At 37.9% G+C, this 21,437-nt stretch overlaps 5 protein-coding genes across 5 annotated transcripts in view; 2 read left to right on the forward strand and 3 right to left on the reverse strand.

Annotated features, from left to right (window-relative positions):
- The window catches only part of PAAG_12323 (hypothetical protein), a gene marked incomplete at both ends in the record, with an annotated part of 1,174 nt that extends 216 nt beyond the window's left edge, over positions 1-958 (reverse strand). Inside the window, 4 exons of the mRNA XM_015847828.1 lie at positions 7-384; positions 485-555; positions 646-792; positions 871-958. Coding sequence (XP_015702572.1) covers positions 7-384; positions 485-555; positions 646-792; positions 871-958 — 684 coding nt within the window. The remainder of the gene's footprint in view (positions 1-6; positions 385-484; positions 556-645; positions 793-870) is intronic.
- A 500-nt stretch (positions 959-1,458) lies between these two features.
- On the forward strand, positions 1,459-3,240 carry PAAG_07050 (hypothetical protein; the record flags this gene model as incomplete). Its single annotated transcript, XM_015846108.1, has 3 exons — positions 1,459-1,476; positions 1,542-2,887; positions 2,988-3,240. The coding sequence occupies 3 exons, from the start codon at positions 1,459-1,461 to the stop codon at positions 3,238-3,240; spliced, it is 1,617 nt and encodes a 538-aa protein (XP_015700543.1).
- A 763-nt stretch (positions 3,241-4,003) lies between these two features.
- On the reverse strand, positions 4,004-5,512 carry PAAG_07051 (hypothetical protein; the record flags this gene model as incomplete). The annotated part of the gene is made up of 3 exons (XM_002791094.1): positions 4,004-4,508; positions 4,793-5,148; positions 5,285-5,512. The coding sequence occupies 3 exons, from the start codon at positions 5,510-5,512 to the stop codon at positions 4,004-4,006; spliced, it is 1,089 nt and encodes a 362-aa protein (XP_002791140.1).
- Positions 5,513-7,173: 1,661 nt separating this feature from the next.
- PAAG_07052 (hypothetical protein) lies at positions 7,174-8,385 on the forward strand (the record flags this gene model as incomplete). The annotated part of the gene is made up of 3 exons (XM_015846109.1): positions 7,174-7,415; positions 7,509-7,808; positions 7,926-8,385. The coding sequence occupies 3 exons, from the start codon at positions 7,174-7,176 to the stop codon at positions 8,383-8,385; spliced, it is 1,002 nt and encodes a 333-aa protein (XP_015700544.1).
- Positions 8,386-9,471: 1,086 nt separating this feature from the next.
- PAAG_07053 (copper-transporting ATPase) lies at positions 9,472-13,134 on the reverse strand (the record flags this gene model as incomplete). Its single annotated transcript, XM_002791096.1, has 1 exon — positions 9,472-13,134. The coding sequence occupies one exon, from the start codon at positions 13,132-13,134 to the stop codon at positions 9,472-9,474; it is 3,663 nt and encodes a 1,220-aa protein (XP_002791142.1).
- Between the last annotated feature and the right edge of the window lie 8,303 nt (positions 13,135-21,437).

The following is a 21,437-nucleotide window of genomic DNA, read 5'->3' on the forward strand; positions in this document are numbered from 1 at the left end:
GCGGACGATATTCTCAGCGTGTTTGGAGTAAACGGGAGATATATCTACGGTATGGACAACGGCGTTGCGCTGAGCACACCACGCATCCCATTTCCGCTGGATCTCCACATCCTCAGCCGGAACCTCGCTGTCCCTCTTCTCTTTCTTTATGCCAGTTTTCTTGATTTCTGGCTGCTCGAGAATATGGCATTGAGAGCGGCGGGGGAGGGCTGGTGGGCGGGTGTTTGCCGCATTTATAGCCCGGGCTAGGTGTAATGTTAATGATCCATGACCCGTTCCCGCTTCGAGTATCTCCAGAGGCTCATCTCGTTCCTCTTCGCTGGCCGGGGGTACGGCATGGATATCCAAGTACGACACTATTAAATTTGCGTCTGCGGGATAAACCTTGTCACCAAGGAAGTCAAAACCGGTAAACTTATTTCTATTCTATCAAGGTAGCTTGCCAAGGAGGGGGCTGTAGTAGCGGGGCTTCTTAATGACATACGGGAGTGACATGACGTGGAGAGAGGACAATATAGTCTTCAAGTGTGGGCTGGGTTATCCTTAACAAGGAGCCTTTTTTAATGTTTTGGAAATTGGTCAGTGGTTATTCCTGGAACAACGTAGGCATTCCATAACGTAATAAAAGATTGATCCATAACAAACCTTTTGTTGTCCTTACAGCATCTCGGGATTGTTTTCCAATAATATCGTCATGTTTTATGGTGCCATTGGCTACAGTTGTTTGGTCGTCCTTCTTCAGCGGTTTGGTTAAGACGGGGTTTTTGGCATTGATAATGACTCTGTCTCCCTCTATAACAATTAATGTATATGGGTTAGCTGAGCTATCTATAGTTTTAGGTATCTCAGGAAAAGGGAGCTAAAAAATACCTTGAAAAACGAAGGTCTTAGAACCTGGTGTTCCGCTGCTATATGTTCGAGTGCAGACGCGGCGCAGGGGCGCAAAGAGTCTTGCCATTCAATTAGAGATTTGAGGAACTAGTAAAATGGACACCGGAGTCGCTCAAAGCAGGGCCCTCAGGCCTATCGTACAAAGAGTAAAATAAAATGAATAAAGGAATATAAATACAGATATAAGGAAAAGGCGATGAAGCATATTAGTTAAGTTTTCGTTGCAGCTCCTCTGCAAAAATATTCAGAGGCCGGGAAATAGTAATCCCGGAGCCGCGCATAACTACCAAAGTTGCCGGGCCTTTTAACTAGTTAGTTAAGTGGTAATTAAGTTAGTTAACCCTTCTGACGCTTGACAAAGACCAAGAACGTCAACTACTGGATCCTATTCATCCACTGGTCTTTGTCACAACCCTGTGCCTCTATCTCTGTCGACGTTGCTCTCTCGGTTTTGAGTTCTATCAGGCTCTTCGGATTTGCACCATGCCCAAGGGTCTCTTACTGACCCCCGATCCCTTGGCAGGCTACTACAATACGGCTTGCTCACTGGTAGCAAGCTGGTAAACCATGGTGACACGTCGAATTGTATGTTACTTGAAAGTCAACTATTATTTGGTCGTGGCCGCATTGCTGATAGTGTATTTGTTCAGGTTCGAACCAGCGTCCAACTGGGCTTGCTGGTTCTCATCATCCTGTTTACCATCTTAATCCTCGACAACCAGCTAGGGCTCTTGCCCGCCTCAATCCACGACCGCCTTCCTACTCATCACCCGGGGCTTGTTGTCACAGATGTTACTGTCGCAACATGCTCGACCCTAAACATATTTTCCAGCTGTACTCTCGATCCGCAGATATGGCATCGAGTCGAGAAGGACCTTTACCTGGGGCAGGGTTGGACGTCGAGAGCTTTTTTGCATATACAAAAGAAAAAAGAGGAGGATCTTCTTCCAACCGATTTGATTGTAGTTGACCTAAAGATGGGGCGACTTGACCCTGGCGCTGGAACAGATTCGAAGTGGGAGTCAAGACCTGCGGGTATCTGGCTTCTGAGAGTCGGTCGAAGCAATACTGGAGACCCACAAAAGGTCATTACCTCGTTGGATGTGCTTTTTGGTCCCGATGCTGCAGATCCTCGTCCCGGCTGGGAAGTGAAGGATACGCCACTTTTGCTGGATACCAACAGTGAAGCACGTTTGACCATTAGAAGGGGTCAAGCTGCCAAAGTTGAACGGCCAGCTCCGAGAATTCGAAAAGATGGGAAATTCAAGATAATGCAGGTTTCAGATCTCCATATTAGCACAGGGCTTGGAAAATGCCGGGATCCTGTCCCACCATTGACCGACGAAAGCAAATGTGAAGCGGATCCTCGTTCCCTGGAATTCCTTGATAGGTTGCTCGACGAGGAAAAGCCCGACTTGGTTGTGTTATCTGGAGACCAAGTTAATGGCGATACAGCGCCCGACACGGAGACAGCAATATATAAATATGCGGACATTTTCATCAAGTACCGTGTCCCGTTTGCCGTTATATTTGGAAATCACGATGACGAGGGTAGTCTAGATCGATCACAGTCTATGGCTGTCCTCCAGCAGTTGCCATACTCCTTGTCTGAGCCTGGACCTGTCGATGTTGATGGCGTGGGCAACTATATCGTTGAAGTTCTCGACCGTACTTCATCACACTCAGCTCTAACACTTTATCTTTTGGACACTCATAGTTACACTCCGGATGAGCGCCAATTCCGTGGATATGATTGGCTAAAGCCCAGCCAGATCAATTGGTTCAAATCCACCTCCCGAAGACTTCAGAAATCCCACCGTGAATACACACATATCCATATGAACCTAGCGTTCATTCACATCCCACTCCCAGAATACCGAAACTCAAAAAACTATTACCAAGGCAACTGGATAGAAGCACCAACAGCACCACTATTTAATTCGGGCTTTAAGGATGCACTAGTTAGTGAGAATGTTGTTGTTGTAGGCTGTGGACAGTAAGTCGTGACCAATAATCACTCCAATACGAGTTATCTCCTCATCATTGGTTTACTCCGGAACTCTATGACTAACACGGTTTCCTGTCTCTTACATTAGTGACCATGTGAACGACTACTGCATGCTAGAAAATAATGCTAATTCACATCCATCGCTGTGGATGTGCTATGCCGGTGGCTCCGGCTTTGGCGGGTATGGTGGATACGGCGGTTACGTCCGCCGAGTTCGATTCTTCGACATCGATATGAACTCTGCTCGAATAATGACCTATAAGCGACTTGAATCTGGTGACACAAAGTCCAGAATTGACGAGATGATGATTGTTGACGGTGGTAAAGTCGTCAAATCATGATTTACCACCCATTAATTGCTTGTTTCCCCTCTAAGGTTGTCTTGCATGACATGTGTACCAAAACATAGGCGTTGGAATCCAAGGTGTTCCCCCCTTTTATTAACTTGTTTCCCACGTTTCATTTCATTACGCTTATGACCTAGGTGATGTAATCTTTGTACCCGTGAAGTCGATTTTCCTGTTCTTTTCTTCCTCTGTTCATGCTATTTGTTTCTCGCTTTGCTAATACCAAATATAATTCCCGTATTCATTATTTCTTTGATTTTCTTCCATCTTTTCCTCCAATTCCTTCTATCCAAAGTCTTAGCATTGCTCCTGAAATCATCTTTGAGTTGTTTCCCTGCTTCCCTACATTTGCCTCGTTTTCATTCCGTTCCTGTTTCCATCTTTCTCTCCCAAAACAGAGGCGGCTTTTTTTAAGACAACACTCTCATTCTGTCTGTGTTTGAGCGTTTACCCTCCCAATTCTCTTTTCTAGACTCCATCCATGGCATTATATGTTCATGAAGAGCTTTATAGTAGGCAACAATTATGATTTCACTCTTTATTACTCCTATTCTTGTAATCATTTATTTCAGCATCCCGTGTTTTGTCTTCCATGTTATTGTGTCTAATGGTCATTCCATTCTATTTCTATCTTCAACTTACAACAGCACCTGTATATGAGGAAGAAAGAAAATAAAGCACTACAGACACAAAAGGCAGCTCAACCAATACCGTCCCCCAATAATTTCCGGCAAGATCAGAAATCCACTCTTCCAACTTACCACCACTTCTCATAGAATATTCTCTTCTCCCCCTCCTCCCCGGTTCCAATGATCTCTTCAGCACCGGCAACAAACTCATCGGTCATACCTGGCGGCCCACAGATATAACATACGGTTCGTTCACCCCGTGAGCTGTATTCGTCTTCAGCAGAGTTCTGTTCCCCCCTGATAACCTCACGTAGATCCGCCATCGTTATGCGGTAATTGTGTAACGAGATATCCCCTGGTGGAACGTAAGGTGTGTTGGGGAGGTTGGTGATATAGAGATGGAGATGGAAGACGGGGGTTTGTTCCCGTTGTTGCTGCTGCCGCAGGTAACGTTGTGAATTGAGAATATTCCGGAGACGTGGAAAGAAGAGTATTTGGTCCAAATGATTCGATACATCTTCACCCTCCTTGGGTGTGGTGGGGAGTCTTGTTGAGTAGAATAGATTGATAGTTGATGAGTGGGGTAATGTCCAAGGGTTTTGGAAGATGTGTGCTAGCATTGAGATTAATGGGCTATATGGTGTGAAGTAGGTTAGCCTCCTCTCTTTGATCATTTTAGGTGTGGTAGCTTTTTCCCCTTGGTTTAACTTTATGGATCAGAGAAAGGGATCTGGACATGATTTTTGGGGCGATTTATTACGACAATGTTTCTGCAAGACGAAATTCCGCTCTCCCACTTTAATACAAAAGGAGTGGTAGAGTAGGCGGAAAGCATCACATCCAAAACCCGCCGAGTAAGAAAGAAAGGATAGGTGAATTAATTATAAAAAAAAGGAAGGAAATATTTTTCGACATACTTAATCCCTACTCCTCCCGCCACAAATACTACCCTCCCAATCTCCTCCAAGGCAATATTAGGTGGCGGCCATACAAACCTTCCACCAACCCGCACCTCCAACTCCTGTCCAAGGATCGCATCCCTGGGCTGCCAAAACCAAGCAGCAGGCGGGCTGGAGAGCGATTTTTGAATAGCGAGTTCTACGTACGGTTCCTCCACGACTGCATTGCTACTTCTGCCACTTCTTGGCGGCAATGCATCCTTGGGCGTGGAGGTTATGGTGAAGCCGCCAGCTTGCGGTATGGAAGGGAGGTAGACATCGAGCCATTGGCCAGGGAGGAATTGGAACAACGGCTGTGACCAAGCGCGATTGGGCTATATGGTGAAAATTGCAGTCCATTATTTGTTGGGTAGAAGTTAACACTCATAATCAACCCTTAGATACATTCCCTCTACATGCAATGACTTGTAGAGCTGGGTACGAATCTGATAAAGGTGGTTCTCAGCATACTTCGTAATCATTCTGTTGAGCTCCCGTATCTTCATAACCACTGGGCCCTACAGCCAGCTGCAAGAGGCGGACGTCTGAGTTTGCCTGTGCTATCTTTGACAGGCGGACTCTATAGAGCCGATTCTGCCTTGGTTCCTCTGAGGTGCGCAGTTCGTGTGGAGCCCTGGCGGTGCTTAAAAGAATCTTTCCTTCCTGATTGAAAGCTTGAGAATGTCTTGGTGTAGACATGAATGCTGAATGCGTATGTGTCAGGGAAACTGATTGACTAGGTGGTTCAATCAACCAGATGATGGATTACATTAATCAACTATTAATTAATACTCAACTTATAACCAGTTAACGAGTTATTGAAGGGAGAGCCAGCTATACACTATGTGCGATCACGTGCGCGGGGTGATGGCCCTAGCAATTCTCAGCTCATGACAGGCAGAGGATCCCATTGTATTTTTAGATATGTACATTCGAAGCATTATATATATCGACGGCGGGTTGGTAACCTCAAATATTGCAGTTGCTTGCATGAACATGGAGGAAATCTTCTTGAATTGATAGGACAGCGACCAGCTGATCTCACATCATCATCTCCAAATATGGATCTGTGGGCAAGGGACCAAGGCCGACGGGGCTGTTCAGAACCCGCAGAAAGAATCCAGAACATTTGAATTGAGCATCGTAAGGTTGTGGGGTTGATGGGGTCAGTTAGAACCCAACTGGTTGCAGTGGTTGTGGATTTGTCTCATCTTGCAAGCAATACTGATCTTCAAGCGAATATATCAATACTGAGCGTGCCTGGCCATCAGCACTTCTTCTCAATGCTGATAAACACCTTTAGTTTCTGGATAACTAAAGCAAACGACCTCACCAAGGAAGGGCAAAACATCAAAGACGACCTTAGTAACAGTATTAGAATCTAAGCATTTCGCCTGTTAAACGCCCGGCGACGTGCCGCGGCGCTGGGACGGCTTTGCGAATTTGTGACAAGATCTTGAATCCAACTATCATTCACGAAAGCCATTTGTGCGACTGATCAATCATAGGCTGCAACTTTGATTTGCACCGCATAAGTGAGAGGAGATAGCGTCGAGCAATGGGTGAGTAGCGTGTGATGGCATGCAGCAATATCCAAGTGTCTAGCCTGTCATTGGTTGGACTGGTCGTCATCGTCACATCCAAGGACCTGCTGAAGTCTTGGTTATGCTGCATCGCACTGGACCGGACCACAGTCGTGCAGGTGCTTGCCTCCACACCCCTCCCACCCACTCATGGGCCTTGACAGTTGCATCACTTCTCTGGTTCCTGCGACCTTGAGCTGCTGGGTGTTGGAACTGATGTGGTGGTGGTGGTGGTGGAGCGAATTGACTATTCGCCCGTCCAATCCCTTCATTCTGCGGCTATATACCTTGGCGACCAACCAGAGCCCGACATATTATCCCCGGACCTAGATGAGGGATTGGAGGAGGAGGTTCTGCTTGTCTCCAGCGGAGTAGAAGAGAACATTATGAACCATGCATCATGCATGCATGGACTCTGATCTTCTCACCTTTATTTTTTCTGTCCCAACCCTCCCAGCTTCTTTCCCTCTCTCCTTTCCCTTTCTCCTCTCTCGTCTCTCCCTTGCAAATCGATCTTTTCATGCATCGCTGCAAGTGAAGTTAACAGCTGATATGAACCTCCTGCCAGCAGGCCTGGCTTGAAGAGACCAGCTGTTCCTCCGTTGTACCTTGCATCGCATTCAGGATTCATTCTGACCACTGAATGACCAGTAGAATATATGTTGATTCGAATACCCAAGATACGTCCTGGGTGTCCATATTGGCATTACCAAAATCTCCCAACCACCGTCATTGCTAGCCCCATCCATTTTCTCTCTTCGTCACTGCAAAGGAGTCATGATGTTGTGGTATTTGCCTCGAAAGTACCGACCTCCCATCCTATTCAAGATCTTACTCGGAATCGAACTTCCTGTCACCATCGCGCTTCTCGCGCTGTTCGGTATAGCAGCTCCAGATCTATACAGAACAAGACTTTGGCAAGATGGGGCAGACAATGGTTTCAACAGCAGCCCAGATGAGAAGGTTTACGCCGCCGCAAACTATCGCCCATACAATACACCTAAGCCTTGGAGTGAATTGTATGTCTGAAGATTTATTCGAACTACTCTATATTCCGTTATATTATCCATTTCTTATTTCAGACGCAATTCTGATTATCCATATAATGTTAGCACAACGAACTTCAACTTAGTCATATCGGTGCTGAGCCTGTTCTTCATGCTCGTCAAAGCGCCGCTGTTTATCCTCCATGTTTTCTACCCGCCGCTGTCTGTATTCGTTCACATAGCATTAACTGTGCTCTACTCGATATCGATAGTGCGTCAAGCGTCCTCGGATATGATGGATCCAAAACACCCGCAGCCGGGCGCACCGTGGTATCTCACAAAGAGCTGTAGTGTTGCCAAGCGTCCTTCCAATATAGGCTATTGCCAGCAGGCCAAAGGGGCATTTGCCTGTACCGTGATAATTCTGTATGTTGCCGTTTTCCCTTAAAGGTTGCCTCTTTAAAAGAACCGTCTCTTCTTCCATCAAGGTATCAATAGCAAGCAAAAAGCCATATGGATCACTCGTACTAACACTCCTCACAGTGCACTATTCTTTATCCACGTTGGCTATGCTGTCTTCTCCTGCCTTCCCACCGATGAGACCAGAGACAAGCAAAGGAGAAGATTACAACGCCGTCAGGATCTTGAGGATCTCAAAAGTCTCAAGTCCCCCGTCTACCCGATGTACCCTCCCATGACTCCTGGAGGTTCTGCTCTACCACCAATGACCCCGCGCACCCAGGCTTTTAACCGTCTGGGAGGGACCACAGATCTGCCTCTAAGAAACCATTTCCTCCCTCCCGAAGCGCATAATAGTCATCAGATGAATTTCAGCATGCCTTCGACTTCCAATAGTTCTACACCCCCGCCGGGGAACGGATCTACAACAACTGGAACCCCCCCGCGCAATGGAACACCAGTGCCAAATGGAAACTCAAGCACAAATGGGCAGAAACAGCCAACGATGTATTTCCCGCCACCGCCAAAAAAGACAAGTAAATGAGCGAGGGTCTGGATCCAAAGAAAGAGTTTTGTTTCTTGGGGCTGACAGGACGGATCATTGCACCGGGTTAGCTTGATCTGCTTGGCTGATTGCTCTCTTCCAAACTTCCTTTTGCCTTGGTATCGTGGGAGGGAAGAGTTTGAAGCGATGACAATACCCTTTCTTCTTTTATTTTTTATTTTTTTATTTTTTTTTTCTAATTTTCATTTGGTCCGCTTTTTCCCTTCTCCAGGTTTTATTTATTCGCATTATAATTGCTCAAGTCACCCAATGGTGCTCGGTTTTATTTCTACCAACATATATAACTACTTATTCCACGCTTTGTCCGTCTCCCTCGGTCCAGTTATTCTCTTTCTTCTATTCTTTTTGGATGCCATTATTACCTATATGCTCTACTCTCACGTTGGGAAAAGGAAAAATCTAAAAAATCAATTCTGAAAAAGGAACTATGGCCATTCACCTACCTCCGTACGAAGTACTATATGCGTATTTGTTTAGACTAGCCATGAAAGTGTAATTTCATTTCTGTTGTAGCGAACTTTGTTCTGTCTCATGAGGAGTCAATTATGCAATTGTGAAGATATCATGTAGCACACAGGGCAAGACAAACCACCCTCCAAGGTAAAACACAGAACATGCTGGGGTCGAAAATAAATGTAATGGTTACGCCTTGGCTCAATAACTACCAAGGCACCTTGGTAGTAATCCACGAGGTAGCGTTAAGAGATCCCTCCAGCATCCAGATCACTTCTCCACCAACATATAGCGAAATTGGTACCGCCAGAAGGACATATATGTACACTGTTATAAAATAAAAGTTGATACTTATTTGAAAGCTTTATTTCACCAACGGATTCAGAAGACGATAAATTTTAAACACAAGGAAACCAGGAAATGAAAAAAAGAACTATCCGCTGCGGAAAAGGAGAAGGGTATTTATAAGACAAGGGAATCCAGCTCCGAGAGAACGGCGCTGCGAAAAATGGTAATGGACCATGGAAAGCGATAAGAAAACGCAGTCAATAAAAGTGAAGACATAATATTAAAACTTCAAGTTGCCAGAAAAAAATAGTTAAAGGGAGAAATCTACACAGAAACAGGCTCAACAGTCCTCAAAGGCACGTATCCCTCATCTTCAACAGCGGCCCTCCGCTTCCCAGTAATGTTAGTCACGGCATCTGAAACAACAGCAATGAACCACACAAATCCCCGTCGAGCTCGACTTCTTCCGTCATTTGTAAACGGACTCTTTCTCCACCAGGACCCGCGCCCAGCATGGCCCAGGCCAGTATTATCGATCAAACCCAGCTCAACTTCCCGCTCCAGTTTCTCAACGTCTAGCCAACCAGGCCGCTTCCAAAACTTCAAGAGCAAACTGCTGGCGACGACACTGACGCTTGACGCGGCCATTGCGGCGCCTGCTGCCATGGGATGTAATGAGATTCCACCAAAGGGGAGAAATAGGCCCATGGCGAATGGTATGCCGATGGCATTATATAGACAGGCCCACAGAAGGTTGAGTTTGATGCGGCGGAAAATTGAGTGGGAGAGACAGAGACTTGCGGGAACGGAGAGGAGATCGTCGGACCGCATGAGGACGATATCAGCTGCCTCGATGGCTACGTCCGTGCCAGAGGCGAGAGCTATGCCGACTGAGGCGGTGGCGAGGGCTGGGGAGTCATTGATGCCATCTCCTACCATAGCAACGATGGTTGAGGGGTTTTTTTGGAGGGAGGCGATGATGGATTGTTTTTCGGAGGGGGTGACAGAGGCGTGGACTGAAGAGGCAGGAATGCCAACGGCTGAGGCCACTGCAATTGCAGTGGAGTAGGAGTCGCCTGTTATAAGGGACGTCGTCAGACCCATTCGATGAAGGGCGGCTACGGCAGCTGTTGCTGTTGGTTTCAATGTATCTTGGAGTGTGATTGTGCCAGCGTATTTACCGTCGATGGCAACATGGATTAGCGTGGATCCCGTTGTACCTTCGCTATCTTTTCTCTGTCGGGTGGATATTGCAGTCGTGGTTTTGACAGGTTGGGAGTCGGAATCTGCTGATTCGGGAACAGGTATATTCCTGGAACGCAAAAAGGGTGCGTTCCCAACAAGGACACGGTGTCGAACACTGTCAACCTTTGCCGTGGGTTCAACTATAGCAGAAACTCCTTTCCCCACAGCTGCTTCGAAATCGACCACGCTGCCGTCGAGTGGTTCGTCATCTAGCGCTCCAACTTCGTGCCTGGCCTTGGTGAGAATGGCCTTGCCAATGGGATGTTCACTGGTTAGCTCAGCAAGACCAACGATCGACCACCATAGACGACGACTCCAGTCGTTGAAAGACCAGGTTGGGTCCATTTTAGCTTCTACCACACTCATTTTACCCTTAGTCAATGTCCCCGTTTTGTCAAACACGACATGGTTTACTTTAGTTGCTTCTTCCAAAGCCGCTCCACCTTTGACTAAGATTCCATGCTCTGCACCGACACCAGTCCCTACCATGACAGCTGTCGGGGTACTGAGCCCAAGAGCACAGGGACATGCAAAAACAATAACGGATATGCAAAGCTTCAAGCAGACCATGAAGGTCCCGCCGCTGCCATTAGCAAGGAAGATCTGTGGTGGGTGGGGAAGAACGTGGCTAAGGATCATCCACCCAACAAATGTGATCACTCCAAGGCTAATGATGGTTGGAACAAAATAACCAGCAACGATATCAGCCATTCTTTGAATTGGAGCACGACTTGTTTGTGCATCTTGGACTAGTTTCACTATCTGGCTTAATTGGGTATCCCGACCAGCTCTAGTAACGCGAAAATCAACCCAGCCAGAGCCATTGACTGTCCCAGCCATCACTTGGTGGCTCTTGATCTTTCGAATAGGTATAGCTTCGCCGGTAATCATGCTTTCGTCGATATAGCTCTCACCTCGAATAACGACTCCATCCGCGGGAACTTTATCACCGGGTCGTAGACAGACAACATCGCCAACCTGAATCAGTTCCGTAGGGATAGTCTTCTGGCCAGTCGACACCGTGGTATGGAATGTCTTGTCATTTTCGATTGGTTCTGACGCTATAGAGTTCCATCCTTCAGCAAGCTTTTCTGCCGCTATAGGATCATCGTATATTGTTGCCATAGAAGGAGCAAGGGACATCAAACGAGACAATGCACGAGATGTCTGGCCCTTCGCTCTGTTTTCTAGCCACCGACCAAGAGAAATGAATGTAATGAGCATAGTGCTAGTTTCAAAAACGGTCATTGGTCGAGAGTGAGGTTCGAAGCATACCGACACTAACATTGCGAGAACGCTGAAAAAGAAAGCTGCAGAGGTACCAAGCATGACCAGTACATCCATTGTTGGGGAGCCATGCTTTAATGATTTGAAAGAAGATGAATAAAACCGTTTTCCGATGCCAAATTGAACAGGAATAGTAAGGAGCAGGCAAATAATTTCCCTAGAAAATAAGCCAGGAATAAGCTCGAACTTCCCGATATCGATAGCCGGAAGATACATTGGAATAAACATGGAGACCAACATCACAGGAACTGCAAAGGAAAAAGAGAACCAAAATGCTATCCGCCACTCTTGAATCTCCTTTGTCTTGGCGAGGGATTCAAGCTGGGCATTGCTATCGTCTGACTCCGCTAATAGAGCGTTGTATCCTGCCCGTTCAACAATGTCAACCAGTGCACGAATCCCCAGTCGGGAAGGGGAGTATGTGATAGAAGCACGGGAAGTAGATAGTTTGACATCCGCGGATAGGACGCCATCCGTTCCTTTAAGTATGTTCTCCAGGTCCGTAGCCGCTGTCGCGTCTGCCAAGCCATAGATATTGAACGTCAACAATGCTGACGTGTGGGGCAGGATGCTGTCGTCTTCTTGAGAAGAGACAATGCGCGCATCAAAACCGGCTCCCTGTATCAGTTCGGTAATCGTCATTGCGGGTAGGATTGAAGGATCATGAACTGCTGTAGCACGTTCGGCTAGGAGACTGACATTGAAACGAAACAATCCAGGCTGGGTTTTAAGCGCATTCTCGACTGCGGAAGTACAGGCTCCGCAAGTCATCCCTTCAATAGACACGGTTGTGGTTACACGGTTTGGTTTTCTCCTGGATACAGATTTCCCTCGTGACGAAGTCGATTTCTGCTGTGTCGTCTTGCTCTCCAAGACTTTGGCTTCAAATCCACGATCTTCAATGATTTCAGCGATTTTCTCCGGAGGGATTAGGGATATATCATGCTCCACAACTGCACGTTCGGATAGTAGTGACACTGTTACGGAATTGACGCCAGGTATATCCGCCAAACCTCCTTCCACTGCAGACGTACAAGAGCCGCAAGTCATTCCTCCGACTCGAAGGGTCGTAGTTGTGATAGACGGCATCTCGGGGTCGATATCAAGAAAACAACTCTCCCCTTGTTCTTCGACCTCTCGAGAGCACTGGCGCTGTAGATCCGTAACCAAAATTGTAGCGTCAAACCCGCGATCTTTTATCATCTCCACAACCGTTTCCGCGGAAAGAACTAGGGGATCGTGGTGAACCACCGCGCGGCCCATAATCAAGCTCACGGAGACAGCTCCTGCACCCTCGACGCCCTTAAAAGCAGATTCGACAGCGGAGGTACACGCGCCACAGGTCATTCCATCCACGCTGAGGGTTGTGGTCGCCAAATGGGCGGGATGGCGAGGGGCCTCTGACACTAGGTCAAGGTCATTTCTTTGCAGAAGAGGAGCAGAGGATGATGTCATGGTATGCAAAGAAGACTCGAAATTCCGTCCGTGTAATCCAAGATTGGAGTATTTAATTCATGCCGACGAGAAAACGCGGCAGGTTTGTAGGATATTCTGCTGGCCGGGGGATATTCTTGTGGGGGGGCGCGGGCTGAGGAGGCTGAAAAATGTTTCACCCCAAACACCCTGTGACACAGACAAGTTGTGCTTTTCGTTATCGTGGGTGACGGTCAGCTTTTGGGTAACAAGAGATACAGCGGGGTGGGGGGGGAGAAATGTGGCCATAACTAAATCAATCTTATCCCATAATCGAGCGGATGCCACCGCTAGATGCTAGATTGGGTTGGGAACAATTGTGGTGAATTCTGGGCCCTGATTGGCTGAGACGCGGTACACAAACAGTAAAAGGAAAACCAGATCAAAAGAGGTTTAGCGTAACGACTGCCGCAGTACTGATTATTAAGCAACCTTATAGGTTAGTTTGTTGGAGGATTCCCCGGCTACCTGAGGTCATGTGCACCTATATATATTTATAGTTGTAGCTAGCTCACTTAGAGTCCCACAATGCAACAAGGTTGATATCAGTCCTTTAATAGGTTATGAGACCCTTGAATAAAAGGTCTTCCACTGTGAACAAACAACAAAAACACTTGAAAAGAAGCTCTATCTTTTCATAAGCTTATAACTTCAGAATTGGATAACATCAATAATCAATCTATGTTCAAATGGAACATCAGATTTGACAGAAGAATATGTGTCAAAAAGGAGATAAAACTGAGAATCTGAGAATAAAACCTCAGAGAATAGAACTTCAGAGCTTGTAGATTTGCTGCCTACACTCATAACAGTCTATAGAAGTGTCTCTGAAGTGTTTGAGATAGACAAAATGATTCTGGAAGAATTAAATAAGTCTAATAACATATATAAAGACCTGGTTAATAAAATGTCAGGGAATGTAGATAACTCTAATCATTAGATGTCAAAAGTTAGTGAAAAAACTCTGATGAGATTAGAGATCACAAAACTTCAGTGAGAAGTTGAAAGAATGAAAGTTAGTAGAGAAACATTTATTGTCAATGCTAGTAATGATGAAATAAGTAAAAATCTTGTAAACTATCTACAAAGAAAAGATAGAACTATCATTATAATAAAAATTTTGATTAATTTTAGAGATCAAGTGAAGTACATCAAGAAATCTATCATTCTGATTGATTTTATAGACTATTCAATATAAAGAAAAAAGATTCTACTAATTATTAAGTAATCTAAAATTAATAATATTCTCAATAAGAAATAATTTATTTTTAAAAATAATATTAGTATAAATATATAATATTTTTAAACTAAAAAAAATATATAACTTTATAATTATATATGATCTGCAATTTCATTTGCATTGAGATCTTATTTTATAATAATATTAAATTATCACTTGTCAGTATATATTCTCTAAATAATTATAGAAGAGAATTTCTTAGAAAGATTTGCAGTCTACTATACTTATTTTTTTAAAGAAGCTGATTACTTTGATAGTTAAGTTAAAAGACTTAAATAAAGTATTTATAAAATATTTGATCATTATTCAAATTAAATATATCTATTTAAGATATAAGATTAAAGATTTTATACTTTTTAATTATTTGTTAACTGATATTAGTACTGAATAAATATTATTTATTAGAAATAAAATAAATTATATTAAAATAAATATTAACATTTATGATATTGAAATAAATTTTATAAAATTATATTAAAATATTCTATTATATCTATTAGTTATTAAATAAAATATTACTATGATAAATACAAGAAATTTTAATAATAATACTCAAAATTTATGATAAAAGAATAAAAATAAGAATAATAATTTGAGAATTAAAGATAAAAACAAAGAAAGATAAAAAATTCAAGTAGAATAATAATAATATAAAAAAGATATATTATTATTATCAGAAAACAAAGTATCTTAAAACTGATTATTAAATAAAATATTCAGAAAAATACTTTATAAATTATAAAATAAAGAATATTTATAAAAATAAAAATAAAAATATTAACAATATTACTCTGATTTATAATACTATAAAGCAAGTATTCTGTATTAAAAAGATAGTATACTTCAGTGATAAAGTAATAAAGAATATTTAAATTTTAAATTATAAATCAAAAGCTTATATTACATCTTTAAAAAATATTATTAAAGTTATATCTTAGAGAATAAATGTCATATTAAAGATAATGAATAAATCTATAGTTTTAGTAGTAGATATAGAGATAGTATACATTTTAACTGAGAAATCAAATATTCAACTAAATGATATCTATTATATTTTAAAATTAGAAATTAAGTTAATGAGCTTCAACAAACTTATATACAAAGATTATACTTTTAAACAATTAATATATAATAATAATCATTTAATTTTAATAATATTTTTTGATAAAATAATAAGTTTTAAAATATATTTAAATGAAAAAAATATATTAATGATGAAGAAATTATCAGTATTAAAAGATTTAATTTATTTTATAATATCAAATAGCAATTTTGAATTTGTATATATATTGTAATCAAATAATAACTCTCTAATAAAGTTATATAAAAGTAATATCAAGATTTTGAAATATATGATAATATAGTGATATTAAAAGCTAAGTCATATAAACTCAGTGAATATATTAAAAATGACTATAGATTCTAAACTAAAGATATAAATAAAAGATTAAAGATCTTTATCATATTGCAAGATATGTATATAAGTAAAAATAACTTATTTGTCTTTTGTTTCAATGATTAGAGCTATTAAATCAGTAATGAGATTTTTTGTGAATTTTGTAGATAAGAATAAAATATTATATGATGAAAATAATTTACTCATTAAAGATAATATAATATATTAAATAAATATTATAAATAATATCATCTGCTTTAAATGAACTATTTTAATTATTATAAAAGCAGATATCATATTAGTACTTATAAACTTCATTGATATAATTGAGATAATATTTCAATAGTCTGTAGAAACTCTATATTAAAATGATAAAAAAGAGTTCAAAAGTAATAATTTAAAGATATTTTATAAGAATAGAGAGATAATATATGAAGTAATTATCTTAAATATATATTAATTAAATAATTTTATAAAATATATAAACTGATTAATAGTAAATAAGATAAAAAGTCTACTATTTAATAGTGAGCTTGTCAAAGAGCTTTGAGATAAAGTAATATATACAGCTATAATGTTGATAAATACATTCTCTATATTATCAAAGATTTTTAACTGTAAAGATAATAGTTTTTTAATATTTTTTGAAGTCTAAACAGAGATTTAATTGTCAGTTTATTGAATTTACAGATGAGAATATAATATTTATAAAAATTTATAAAAAGAACCTAAAAATGATAAATAAGCTTGTAGACAGAATAGATAATAACAAGTAATAATTAATAAGTTATTAAGAACTGTATCAATATTATATATAAGACTTAAAAAAATATAAATTAGAAATTGTTAGAGATATTATTTTTGATAAAGATCTTATTATAGAATCTGTATCTGTAAATATCATGAGTAAAATTATTGAGATAATAAGAGAAATATTAAACTATTAAAAAAAATAGATATTATTAATCTTCTAAATGATTAATATTACTGCTTATTAAAACAACTAGTAAAAGATAAACTGAAAGTTTGGAAGATGTTGATTAATGATAATTTGAAGAATATCATTTATTCAGTCTATCTACTTAATAAAATAAAGCTAGTTAAAGATAATAAATCTGAGATATCTGTCAATAACACTGATTCTGTTTTGAACATGTTTACAGATTGCTTAAATAGTTTAGTTGAAGTGAAGAAAAGCTCAGATTGAAACTATTAACTTAAGATAATAAAAAAAGAAGTAAAAATATTCAAAAATAAGAAGATATATATTATCATTGAGAAGATACCTAAGATAAATATTTTAATAAGTATATAAATATTTAATTATAAGTTAAATAATAAAAATGAGATAATTTATTTCAAAACTCACTAAGTAATTTAAAAATTTCTACAGCATCAGAGTATTCACTACTTCAAATCTTATACTGCAGTCCTCTTAGAGTTTACAAGCTACTTTCTATTCACTATATCAACTGCTAGAGGTTAGAAATCAAAGTTAATTGACTACATATCAGTACTTTTAAATGATATACTACCACAGAGTAAAATAATTTATATGCAGTTATTTATAAATATTAAATAAAAAAAACTGATTGATCTTCTTAGATAAAGTTTATATAATATAAAGTAAGCTATAAGAATTTATTATTTTGTAATAAAAAAATATTTTATATCATTAGATTTAGAATATTAAAATATAATAAAAAATTTTTATTTTATTTTATTCACAAGATTTATCTAATATTGTATGTTAATAATTACAAAATTATAGATCTCAAAGAGATGAGCTTAGACTAAGTATTAAGTAAGATACAGACGAAATTTAAGATAAAAAATATTAAAAAAAATAAGTTTTATCTTAAAATAAAAATCAAATATAGATCAAATAATAATTTAATAATCTTATAGATCTATTATATTGAAGAAATTTTAAAAAATTTGAAATAAATAAGATTAATCTTACTAATATATTTATAGTAGTAGATATACAGCTTAAATTTACCTTTGAGAGAAATACTGAATTAAAAGATAAGTTTATAATTATAAAATATCATCAGAGACCTAGATCATTTTAATATATTATATTAAGTACAAGATCAGATTTAGCATTTACTGTGAATTATTTATCAAGATTTAACTCATATTTAAATATGAATTACTAGGTAATTCTAAAATATATTTTTTATTATATAAAGAAGATAAAAGCTTTAAGAATAGTTTATAAAAATGAAAAAGATAATAAAAATCTATAATCAGTTACTTATTATGATTTAGATTAAACAGATATAGACTTTTAATATAAATTAATATTTGATTATATTATCATAATTAATAAATTTTTTAATTTTATGATATTTACAATATCAAATATCAATTGCAAAATTGATAACAGAAGCAGAATATATCATTTCTAATAAGACTGCATATAAGTTTATTTGATTAAATAATATACTGCAAGATGCAGATCTAATGAAAAAAAAAATTAAAAATTTATATAATATTGTAGATAAATAATAAAAATATTATTAATTTAATAAAGAAAAAGTTCTTAATAAAGAGATTTTATTATATAAAGATTTATTATTATATACTTCATAATTTAGATGAGAAGAAAGAGATAAAACTTTCATATATAGATTTTACAGTGAATAAAGTAGACAGATTTATGAAGTTTTTATCAAAGCTGACTTACAATAAATTTATAAAGAAAATAAAATTGATAGAGATCTAATCTCATTGATGAGAATAATTAATTTTTATATTATTTTATAATTTCTAAGAAGGTATAAAGAGAATATAAATTAAAAAAGTAATTACATATTTTTTTTTATAAAGTTATTATATAGATATATAATAAAGCTTTTTCTAATAAAAAAACTAGTATTTAATTTCTATATTTAATTTTTATTATAGATTTCAGAGGATTTATCAGCTAGAAAATAAATAATAGAGCTTAAACTCATTATAATATGAAGAAGTATTGAAGAATTTCTTGACTATTTGAGATTATATATATTTATATATATTTATTAATTATAGTTAGCTCACTTAAAGTCTCATAATATAACAAGATTGATATTAATTCTCTAAAATAGTTAACTAACTAACTAATATAATTCACTTATAAGCAAACTACTCCTCTGAGCAAATCATCAAATTCAAAATAGTTTTAACTTTATAACTCATTTACTTTAATACATAAGAATATTATCAATTTACAATAAAATATTAAAAACTTTATAAAAATAAAAAGAAAAATTAAACTTATAATAAAAACTTTAAAAAATAATAAAATTATCTTAATTTATGAAGTTATATATTTTTATAAAATCTTATATATTATTCTATATTATAGACTTAATAGCTGATCTGCACATATGAATTTATATGTAAATTCAATTAAATTAACTGAGTCTAAAAAAAATTAATTAGTTCAATAACTTTTAGATTTGATAAAATAAAAAATATTTTTTTAATTATTATTTATTGAAAATATAATTAATTATCTTCTTAAATTCTAATATTTAATCTTCATCTCAATTTCTATTTTTTAAATTAATAAGAACTGAATCTATAAAATGATTAAATACTATATAGAGTTTTATTATTACTATTTTAAATACTATAATTATAAGTAAGTTAAATATGAGAATATAATATTTATTTAGACTTGATTTAAAATCTTGAAGAATATAATTACTAAGTATGAGATTTTGTCTAATGATATATATAACTTTGATAATACTGAGTTTGCAATGAAGCTCTATATTACTATTAAGATTATTATTAGTAGTGAGTATTATGATTGAGCAAAGCTTCTACAGTCTGAAAACTAAAAATAAGTAACTGTGATTAATATAATTAACATATCAGACTAAGTCTTGTTTTTATATATAATTCTTAAGAGTCAGAAGCTACAATAAGACTAATTTAATAAGTTTTCAGATAATTAAAAACTTAATATTAGTTTTAATAACTGAACTACAGATGAGATAGCAGTTAAATAACTAACTAGACTATTTATTTCTACTATAAATTCATATAGAATTGACACTTATTTTCTTCTTATTTTGAATAAGTATAATAGTCATTATATTTTAGAATTTGACTATATATATAAGAAGAATAAAATTATTTCTCTCTGCATATCAGCACATTTCTCACATCTCTTACAGTTATTAAATGTCAGTGTTTTAGCAGTTTTGAAATATCTGTACAGCAGTCTTATTGAATAGTAAATGTGATTTGAATTCAATATTATTAAGAAGATAAACTTTTTAAACATCTACTCTGTAGTATATGCAGAAGTTTTTAAAGCTCAAAACATTCAAAATAGCTTCAGAGCTATTGATATAGTATCATTTGAATTAGATCAAATCATTTAGCAGCTAGATATTCAACTTTGAATTTTTATCCTCTTAGTCAGCAGATTAAACAATTTAATTTTATTTTTAGTACTTCAAACATCTAGCAATTTATAGAAATTGCAACAGCAGATCAAGAAGATCAAAAACTTTATAAAGAAAGAGCAGTCTCAAGGTTTAATGAAAGATCTTGATCAAATTATCAAGATCTGTGAATACAGAATGATCAACATCATTATTATAAAGAAGCAATATCAGAATATATTCAATGCAAATGAGAAAGAGAAGTAAAAATGCAAGAGATCTGCCTGAAGAATTCAACAAGAAGAAGATTTAATCAGACAGAAAGCTACTCAGCTTGCTATTTCAGCTGCTGCACTTGTTAGGGAGCGAATGCGAGCTGCATAAGAAGGAAACTCTCTGCGTTGCTAACTGCTATGTAATGAAATTCTAAAGTTGGTGAGGAAAAGGGGTGTCAGGGTCTGCTCAGATTATAAACAGCTCACGTGATCATGTGACCGGATCATGGCTGATCCACTAGGTTACATGTGGGGTGTGGTCACGTGATGGAGATAAACCTAGCCCCGGCGCCGAGCCTAGTTTCACAACAGTGTAGCAATTGCAATTTGCCTGATCATAAGAGAACAAGATGCCCCAATTCTAGTGTAAATTAATTTAATTTAATAAGACATTGTTGGTATGGATATTTCAGGTTAAATTCTAGCTAGTTGAAATATGATGATTTTGGTGGTTTGCTTGGGGGTGTGGTTCGCTCAGGGGTGGATTATGCTAGTTAACTAACTAGTTAACTAGTAGTTGGTTAAAACCAACAGACAAGAAAACTGTTCACCAGTTTGACCCATGCAAAACCAGCCCTCACAGATAAAAATAGAAGCAAATATTGCGTCGATGAAAAGTTAGGCAACATCATTATATCTTGAGCTCAATGAATGTTTCTTCTGTTGAATATGTTTTCTAGGAAGATGAATGCGTTGAAGCATAAAGGTGCGTGCCAATATCTACATTTACATGGGCCGCAGCTCACCATGCCGAGCAGCGGAATGAGATATTGAGGCCATGCTTTAATTTTTCTCATCCCTTCAATCTTCCGCTCCATATCCAATCCACTGGATACTTGAAATGCCCCCCAGCTAAGGATACCGTTGGTAGGCGCTCATACTGAAAATCCCCAGCACAAGAAATCGCGTGCTGTCAAATGCTCTTGGCCAATTGCGAACTCTTAATCTCTCAAATGATGGGCTGGGACTGGGAAAATCTTATACAG

This window comes from Paracoccidioides lutzii (genome assembly GCF_000150705.2).
Source record: "Paracoccidioides lutzii Pb01 unplaced genomic scaffold supercont2.21, whole genome shotgun sequence".
In the NCBI taxonomy this organism is placed as follows: domain Eukaryota; kingdom Fungi; phylum Ascomycota; class Eurotiomycetes; order Onygenales; family Ajellomycetaceae; genus Paracoccidioides; species Paracoccidioides lutzii.